General features: G+C 38.3%; 1 protein-coding gene across 2 annotated transcripts in view; it reads right to left on the reverse strand.

Annotated features, from left to right (window-relative positions):
• Positions 1-6,707, reverse strand: part of CYTIP (cytohesin 1 interacting protein) — a 31,267-nt gene extending 24,560 nt beyond the window's left edge. The window contains exon 1 of one of the 2 annotated variants that reach the window (XM_004375401.2): positions 6,466-6,707. In XM_004375401.2, the coding sequence (XP_004375458.1) occupies positions 6,466-6,639 (174 nt within the window). In that variant the 5' untranslated portion in view covers positions 6,640-6,707. The remainder of the gene's footprint in view (positions 1-6,465) is intronic. The other variant, XM_023730414.1, reaches the window with a different exon arrangement.
• Between the last annotated feature and the right edge of the window lie 3,565 nt (positions 6,708-10,272).

The raw sequence follows: 10,272 nt of genomic DNA on the forward strand, positions 1-10,272 counted from the left end.
TAAGTGATCTGGCTGCTAACCAAAAGGTTGGCAATTCATATCCACCAGCCACTCCTTGGAATCCCTATGGGGCAGTTCTACTCTGTCCTATAGAGCTGTTATGGGTCTGACTCGACTCGATGGCAATGGGTTTATATACATATATATATACACACACACACACACACATAAACTCAGAAACTTATACGCGGAGGATGTAAACAAGTACATTGAAGTCCCTTACGTGCATTATTACAATTTACATTTTTCATATTTGATAATGTATACTATTTTTACTTCCCTTGGCAAAATGAAGAAGGACCTAGTCGGGTTTAGGATTTGGGGAGATGTGTACCGTCAGCAGAAAATTCATTTCCAAGTTCTGAAAGCTGCTTCTTTGACCCTGATATTTTTTAATTAAGCATTGTGAACATGTCCAAATCACATGCTAGAATGGATTTCAAATCCTTTTGAATCTAACATAAGGGCTTGTATTTGAAATAAAATATTTAGGTCTACAGAAGGGGCATGGTTGAGAAATAAAATTATAAATTTTCTTTTCTTTATTCCCCTAGACCTAAGGAAAGTATATTTTATTTCTCTAAAGAAGATGACAAGGAAAAAATGATTTATAGTGTGAAGGAATTTTGAATTGACCTCAAGTGATTCAAAAAATAATTTTTCCATCATGCCTCATTATGTGACCCAACATGTCCCAAATCATCATTTTTCAAATTTATATGAAGAACAAAATGGATTAAATGCCTCTGTATGCTTTGGGCCTCTTAAAAACCTTTGCTGTCAAGTTGATATGACTCATAGCGACTCTATAGGACAGCGTAGAACTGCCCCATTGGGTTTCCAAGGCTGTAAATCTTTGCAGAAGCAGACTGCCACATCTTCCTCCTGCGAAAGGGCTAGTGCTTTCAAATTGCCAACCTTCTGGTTAGTAGCTGAGTGTTTAGCCACTGAACCACCAGAGCTCCTTTGGGGCCTCTTCGGGTCCTTTTTTTTTTTAACCCCATTGCTGAACACAGGGCCTGGAATACAGTGACTACTTAAAATTAGCGAAATAGGCCAACAGATATACTACTAGACAACACAATGCAAGCAAGTAAGTGGTAATGGGAGCTCTGAGGACAAGTATTCTAAAAAGTCTTATATTGTACAGGAGGAATGTGTTGATATTCTTCAAATTTGTCCTTCATTAAATTAAATATTCTTGGGGAAAAACACAAGAGTAATCACTAAGAAAATATAAAAAACAGTTTTTATGTCCCAAACATACAGCAAGATTTAAAAATGAAAAACAAACAAAAAATCTTAATCCAGAAAACAGCAAGGAGTTTAGAAAAAGGAGGACTAATAGAAAACATGAGATAGCAATGCTTTCATACATAATTGCTAAATGAATAATGATGTGAGAATGAATGAATTATTAAAATTTCAAGCCTTCTCTTAGCAATTTTAAATGCCCTTTTGCTAGACAAATAATCATAGCACGATTTCAGCTGGTCTACCCTCAATCTGCTTTCTAAATCTAAAATCATTCTGAAGTGATTCAGATATAAAATCTTTTAAATCCACAAGACAGATCCGTAAGCATCTACAGAAAAGGTAATTTCCCTCATCTCCCTCCTGCTAACCTTTCTATCTAGCTAATTGACTAGTTGAAAATATTTATCCAGCACAATATGAGATGCATAGCAGATTTTCAGTTTCTGTGGACTGACTGATTCGGGTTATAAAAATCAGACTAAGTCAAATTACAAATTACTTTCCACTCTGGATTCGCAATGAACTTGTCTTTGGCACCTAACCTTTAAATAAAAAATCATTTAAATAAATTAAATACCGTCAAAGTCTCTGACACTTGCCACATCTTGACACAAAGCCTACTTGTTTTTGATATGGGCTGTCAGACTCAGGCGATGTGGAAAGGAATGTTCATAGGGTTCAACCTTGCTCACACACAAAACCATCTGCCTAAATGAAATGAAGTATGCCTTAGGTCTCATCAAAGTTCTTATGCTTTGGAAAAAGTTTTTCTACCGCTTTCCCCAAGGGTGAGCCGCCCTGTTCCCTATTTCTGGGATCTAACCCGGAGAGTCCCATGCTCTAGACACCCAGTCAGGGTTGTATCGATGACACCAAAAATCCTGAATGAGGAATTGATGTGCAATGCACAGCATATGCTGGCAACAGCTGTCTTTTATTGCACATTATCTAATATGAGAAATCCAAGTTTAGCAATTTGGCAGGCCTGCAAAACACACATTCAATTATGACTGCTGGATAGACAGAGCTCTTTACCTCCTTGCTAACCACTAATATAAGATGCCTAGGGGTTGGGCTTGGCGCCCTGGTGGTGCAGTGGTTAAGAGCTATGACCCCTAAGCAAAAGGTTGGCAGTTTGCGTCCACCAGGTGCTCCTTGGAAACTTTGTAGGGTAGTTCTATTCTGTCTTCTAGGGTCACTATGAGTCAGAATCGACTCGACGGCAATGGGTTGGTTGTGGGTAAGAGTTGGGCCTATGATCACTCTTCTGTTTTTAATCAAACAACTGAAAAGATCAGGCATCAATACTCAAATCGTAGTATCTGCTGCTACGCAATGTGATTCACAGCATCCATTTTTACTGAGAAATCAAGAACAAATACTTCAGATGTCAATTTGCAGAAGATATGGGGAATCTGTAGTCAGCGGAATAGGTAGCCTGGCCTCAAAGGAGCTCAAAGTTCGATACTGTAGCCACTTCTGCTGCTAAGAAACAGACTGTCACTTCCTGGTCCCCACTGTGTACTCATTTATTTCCTGAAAGTGGGGGTGGGATGGGGTGAAGATACTTACTCACAGGAGGAGTTTTGTTGTTGTTGTTCATTTCAAAACCCCCACATCCATGAGTTCTGCTCCTTTTCCAGTCCCCTGCCTCACTCCTCAAATCTCCCAAGATTACTACTTTTTTCCCCCTTTTATATCAAAAGCATTAGGATAGCAGGGCTTAGCGGACTATTCAAAGGGCCAACAAAATAATGGAGCTGAACTCAGTTCCTTAACTTCTAAATGCCTCTGAAAAGCCTGAAGAGAAAGTTACAAGAAGGTCTGATTGTGGGCTCACAGACCTCCATTTCAAGAACAAGTGTTGGATATTGACTCCAAGCACGTCACAATGTGGAGTAAGGAAGATTTTTCAAATCCTTTTGTAATGAAAGTAACACAGTTTTCTAGCTAAAAGTTTCCATTTAAATGATCACAATTCCTTCGTGCAGCTAGGAACGCTTGGGAGTTATGCTAACGGGTGGGTGTGTTGCCAGGGCTAATGTGAAGGTGCCTGAAAGACAGAACCCATCCCAGAAAGAGACGTGTTAGAGAGTTTTAGCACAAGAGTCCATGTCTGAACTTTTACGTGAAATCACCCTTCCAGAAGCTGCCTATTTAGGAAGCGTTTGATAAACTGCAAGAAAATTAGGCAAAGATAGTTTGTGACAGCACCAGCGCACATTCAAGCTTCTGGTCTGTTGTCAGGTCCCAGTTCTCACTACAGCATTTTGGTGAAAACTGCCTTCCTAAGGCAGACTACTACGGTTAGGAGAATGGGTGGTAAGGCACAATGGCTACTCTTTGGCATTTCCACATCCATAAAGACTATCCTATTTCCTCCTCCTTCTTTCCTACAGGGCTTTCCACTGCAGGAAATAGAAACTATGTTCTCAGAAGTAGGAGCCACACTGGGATATCTGACACCTCCTACAAATGCAGGTATCGAGATAATATGCACACGCAGAAATCCATTTTTAAACAAGTCTGAGTGTAAACACTCAAACGATTCTGAAGACTAATCTGAAACTACAGGGTAACCAGATACAGCTTTGCAGAAACCAAAGCCAACAATAAGGAGAAGTATGAATTGTTGACGTCATCCCTGAAAGCGTAGAAAATAACAGTGGGCAGAGAAACACCTGCTCATTTGATGGCTTTGCAGGGATTTTGTTCAGTCGGTGCCCACTTGGTGACTGTGCTCTAAAAACCAGTTAAAGGAAATGAACATCCACTTGGAAAATTCTCAGCTGCTGGGATGAATTTACATTAAGTTCCTTTGATGATAATTGTACAGAATCAGAAGTATCGTGTACAAGAGGTTTTGTTTTGCTTATTTTTTAATAAAAGCAATTGTCACACCAGTAAGAGAAAGCTGTTTGAGTGAGGGAGCCTGCCACTGGAAAGATGACTGAAGGGAACAGAGAAGAGAAGACTCAGACTATCAGAGCATATGGAATATGGATAAATTAATTGGTGTAGGGATATGTATGCATACATGAGTGTGTTTCATATACCTAATTCCCTCTCATTATCTTCCTCCAATAACCAGCCTCCCATACGAATTCCCTTTTTTCAGTTCATGCTGTCTGCACTCAGGTTCAAAACCTGACTCCTTGTCTTCATCATCTTTCATATTCGAGTCTTTCCGTCTCCTCTCCATTCCTGCGTCTCCTCTTTCCCGACTATTGCAACAGTGCTCTCTCACCACTAGTCTCCACCCACTTACCAACACACCGAATTTCTAGAACAAGGTTCCTGAATCCCTCCACTACGCCAAAACGCTCAGCGGCCACCTGTGCTGGTCAAATGACTCCTTCCTCAAGGGAGTCGTCCAAGCGTGCTGTAAAGCAGCCCGACACACTTTAAATAATGCTCTCTTACCCAAACGTGCCCTAAAACTCCAAGATGTGTGCCTCGGCATTAATTATTCCCTTGCTGTGGAATACCCTTCAATATTTGGAATATCTATTCTTCAAGGTTGCATTAGAAGACACGTACTTGGATTAGAACATTTACTTTGTTTCCCTTTGTATAACGCCTGTTGGTTCACCTTATGAACTGTAAATCCTATACGGGAAGGAAAGGTGCTCTTCTCAACTTTGTACCTCCTACAACTAGCATGATGTCCTTCTCCTAATAGGTGCTCCTAAACTCTCTGTTGCATTGAAATGGCCAGGCATGGTCTGATAAGTAGATAAAATGAATGAGGATATAAGAAGTGGAAAGTTCCCACCCTAATTCAAAAATTACTATCTTTAGCAGTAAAAATTCCACAAAAGAATGAAATCATAGCCTGACCAGGTGAACCATATTTCTTCTTATAGCTTCATAACAAATAGAAAGAAAGAAAACTTGACTGCTCTGTATCTGAAAACTGAATAAAGATTTTGATATTTCCCAAAGTTGGTTTATGTTCAGACAGGTTGTAAATTTATAGAAATATTCATCATTACATTGTCATAAAATATAATTATTATTAATAATGATAATATGATGATCATTAATATCATAAAAATGCTTTGGATTGAGAAAGATTGATAATCCAAACCATAGTGGGTTATGTGCTTATCTCTTTTGTGAAAAACACCAAGGTATCAGGTAACATACATCACCACTGAAGATCATGATTCTCACACCCTGTTGTAACTTTCTAGTCCTGAAATTAGAACACTTAAGAGGAGCTCATGATGTACATGCAAAATAAAGGGAAAAAATTCATCCTTTAAAGCATCTCTAAATAGTTTCTGTACAAGTGCTGTATCTAAATTTAGACATGCACTTGGGGCATTGTACCAAAACCTGAAAAGGTATTATTGCTTTTTTTTTTTTTAACATACTATAAGTTGGAAAACAACAAAAAAAATCAGAATAAATTTAGTTGGACGTGTATTTTTGCAAATGACTTTTCATGCTTAGGACAATACATTGCAGTAAAAATAACAGCACAAGCTAGACATTATTATGCACATACTACGTGTCAGTCACTGTAGAGAGTCATAAGAGTGACTCTATTATTATCCTTATTTTAGAAAAAAAGAAATCTGAGTTGTTACAGTTTTCACTTGACACAAGGCAAGTGACTGATTCAAGGCCCCCGAACAGTAAATGGCCAAACTCATCGTCAGCCTGGCACTCACCACCCTGTAGTGCCTCCCTCATCTAAGAAAAGTTCTAATTCCTAACAGCATGAAACACGCAGCAGTGCACCAGAGCCAAAGACAATTTCCTTAGCCAACAAAACTTATCCTCAAGAAAAAGTATTCTCTTTTGGTTATGAACTGAAATGACTAATTATCAAGGACTGGGAATGAGATCAGAGAGAAATTGCCAACAGGAGACATAAAGGGGAAAAGACCAATAATTCTCACACAGGTTATGTCTGTTTAAACCACCTTCAAGTTTGATATGCTCAGTGATCTTCACTTAACTTGAACATCTCTTTAAATGAGAGAAACAATCTACTTTAAGTTTTGCCTTGAAAAAAAATTTTGATATGGTCTTGTTTCTTTGGACTGGTCCACCAGCTCTCTGGACTCCTCTTCTCCCTAGTCTTAGTCACTAATTCCAAAGCCTCTGAAATAAGATTTTTAATATGAAGTCAGACAAACATAACACTCTGCTCTCAAGAGAACATGGCACTCTAAAGGTACAAAATAGCAATCATACCTGCTTTCGTCCCCGAGGCAAAGTGGCCACAGTGTCTGCCAGCATTTGAATCCTCCTATTATCATCCATCTGAAGGCTGCCTGTGAGTGTAGAGTAAGAGCTATACACTGGACCAGCACAGTAGTCCACCACACTGCCATTGCTGCTCTGTTGCATGAGCTTTCGTAAAGACATTGTGAATCAAGATCACTGCAGCTAGCGCATGGTTGAGTGGCCTTGCAGGATGGGGGAAGCTAAAAGTATAACCCTCTGACAAGTAATCAAAAGTAGCAAAGCAGAAAAAGCCCATGTGACTTCTGTGGTTTGAGGTACTTGTTACACAAACCCTATCTTGCAGTTCACTCCCATTTCTCAATGCTTTTTTCTTTAAGTCCCTGGGAAATCTAAAGCAAGTTTTTACAATTAAAGAAAATCAGCTTTTTTTTTTTTTCTTCAAACAGCCAGAACTCTTGGGCTTTCATGTGCTACGACAAGTTGTGTTCAAAACACCATCTGCCTTTTTTTTAAAAGGAAGATAGAAAAACTTCCCCAAGTTCTACCATTTGTTTCCCATCCATTCTCTTACTTAATATTAGTAGTGCAGTGCAAAAGTTAGAATGTGCAGACATTCAGTTCTTATGAATATAAGCAAGAATTACAGGTTCCAGTCATAATGTTCTCTTAGGAAGTCCTTGTAATGTGCTTTCCACGAAGTACACCCTAGCTCATTAATGTTCATCAAAGAGACATTATATCTGCCACTTGGGTTGTAACCATTTAGCATTCTTCTGGTGTCCTTCTACTACATTTTCCTGTCTAAAATGATCTATCTTCTTAAAAAGGTACAATGCGAGAAACGAAGGCCAGCACATTTAGGACACAAAGTTGGCCGTATTGTACAATGAACTTTGCTGTAGCATCAGCAAGTAATCTTGGAAGAAGAAGAGAGTTGGCAGGAAGGTAACAGGCAAACCAAAGTGGCACAAGGATGTTTCCAGTTGGTCTCAGTATAAGCATATGGGTTAAGGACACCATCAAAAGTTTGGCACATAGATACTTTTTGTGTGTATGTGTTGAGGAGGGTGAGCAGGTAATTTTGAGAGAAATGATTTCAGGCGAGGGGCAGAGGAGGCAAGAAGAAGGAAGCATCAAAACAAAAAGAGAAATTTTGTATAGTACAGAAGGTCAAATGTGATTTTCAAAATCATTTTGAAGGTCAATAGTAGAATTTAAAAGTGTTGGAAAGCCTTTGAACTAAAATGGAATGTGAGTGGATTAGAAGTCAAGGTGAATTAAGCTCAAGCAGAGCTTGCCAAATGTAAATAGTAAAATCTTCTGAGTTAACAATTCTTCAGGAGATGGTGCCAACTCAGAAATTTTTAAAACCCTCTCACAGCATGACTCATTATTGGAATTGGGTTAGACTTAAGTAAATTCATGTCTCCAAAAACGTATAAATATCTAAATGAGGAACTGCAGTGCTACAGGGGCAAGGTGGGTAGCATAAATGTACATAATTGTTTAAGAAAAAAAGGAGTGGTAGAGACTTTGGCAACTAAAGAATACATCGATTATAAATGTTTCCGTATACTAGGGATAAATGGATGGATGGATGGATGGATGGATGGATACATCAATACATAGATACATGTTGTTGTTGTTGTTAGGTGCCATTGAGTTGCTTCTGACTCACAGTGACCCCGTGTACAACAGAACAAAACACTGCCCCATCCTGGGCCATCCTCAAGATCATTGTTATGCTTGATTGATTTTAAAAACATCTCCAGGATGCAAGTCATGTGACTGAAGTCAATACTATCCAATGAGGACAGCAGTCCACCTGTATTCTAAGAATTTTAAAAAGTTAGGTAAATAGTTTTAATATTTCAAAACGCTAAATGCAAATTATACACTTGCATTATATAAGATCACATAGGCCAACTGATACATTAAGTTTTATAGATGGGAACTAAAATTTTATCAATATAGTGTGTTCTACTAAACTTAAATTGATGTAAATTATAGAAATCTTGGCTGTAATCTTAACAGAAGCAGAGCTTCAGGCCTTTCTTCCCCGGTACATGTTAATAGTGGTTACCTCTGGAGAAGGAGTTGTGGGAGAAGGTCAGAGGTGGGGAGGATGAAGGAGAACTTGCAAAGTTTATTCTACGTATGGTTTGAATCTTATACAATAAGTATGCGTTCATGTATTATTAGATCAACTTTAAAAATGCCAATTAGTTGCAGATATTTTTGAAAAGACAATCATATTTTGTTTATAATCATATCATGAATTTATAGGTCTTCATACTTCTGTTTATGCTTATTGATGAGAATCATTGGTACATCAACTGGATGTTCAGTGTTTATTGTCAGACTAAGATTTTATTTTGCTTAATTATTTTTTTCTCCTTAGAAGTAATCCCTTCATATTTCCTTATCATTTTCTTCTACTAAAATAAAATTCCTCCTCAAAAAAGGTGTGGTGACCCCTGAAGTCTTTGTAAAACCGAGCAATAGTTTAGCTTAACTTGTAAAGAATATCTGTCTTGAGCATTGTGCTCTTTTTTTTTTTTTTAAGATATAACAAGGTGCTTTAATTTATTACATACTTCACATTATGAAATCTTTTCAGTATGATGTACTCTCACGCAATGTTGTGAGAGGAAGACACTGTGCATGTGTAGCACAGAGAGATCTGGGTTTGACCCATGTAAACTGGAGACTAAATTGTGTTTTCATTCTAGGCACTGGCTACATTTACTTTTTTATGTTTGGATTCCAGTGTCTATGAGTCATTCTTCAAAACAGCTACTAAGAAAATGTTCTTTCAAACATAATTTCCAGGAGAGAAACCTTCTTGGGGAGATATTTAATAACTTCTTTAGGAAAATCCAGTGAACTCATAGTAAAGCCAATTCATGGAAAAACGGAATAAAATTACACACGACAACCACTTCCCAAGAGCATTCACTGCATCTGAGATGGTCGAGCTGTGAAGCACGGAGGAAATTATCTTCCAATCCATGTCCTATTGCTCTTCGGTGGATTCTCTCTAGCCATGCGTCTGGGTTGTCCTCACTGTGCCCAAGCAGAGATTGTGTAGGAATTTTGCAGGAAGATCCGTGACAACTCGTGGAAAGAGAGCCCTGGAGCAAAGTGTGGAAGGGGACAGAGGTTATCTCTGCCATCCTCCAGAACTTGGCTCACCTTAAAGAGAAACTTTACACTCAGACGGCTGAGGGAGGGGCGGGAGAGGCAGTTTCATGCTAAGTCTTGCTGAAACTTCATCTTGAGTTGTTGAAAACTTATAGAAAATCTTTGAAGCACAAAAAAGAAAGTTATTGTATCATTGCAATATTTCATTTTCTATTTGGAATTGAATGCATGTGTGTCTCATATGGGTTACTGGGTTATGCCCATGTTTAGCAGGAACCTTATGTCAAATAGAGTAGTTTGAGAACATGTACAGAAAGAGGTGATGTGATAAAGGTGATAAGATAAATTTGTTGCTGGGCTCAAGGTGTGTGGGTTTCAGCTGCAACATTTTGTTAGGGCTTTTAGTCCTTACTATTTTGTTTTTATTTATTTATTTATTTATTTAGGTTTCTGTGGTTTAATGATCAAAGTAGCAAAGTTTATGATTGATTTACTACAGCAATCAGTATCAATTATAAAACTGAATGAGCAGGACACCCGGATAACCGGGCTGTCATTCTGCCGTGTGCAGACTTTTTTTTTTTTTTTAATTGTACTTCAGGTGAAGGCTTACAGAACAAATAGTTTCTCATGAAACAGTAGGACACATATTGTTTTATGACATTGGTT

The sequence above is a fragment of the Trichechus manatus genome, unplaced genomic scaffold, assembly GCF_000243295.1.
Source record: "Trichechus manatus latirostris isolate Lorelei unplaced genomic scaffold, TriManLat1.0 scaffold00036, whole genome shotgun sequence".
NCBI classification, from domain to species: Eukaryota; Metazoa; Chordata; class Mammalia; order Sirenia; family Trichechidae; genus Trichechus; species Trichechus manatus.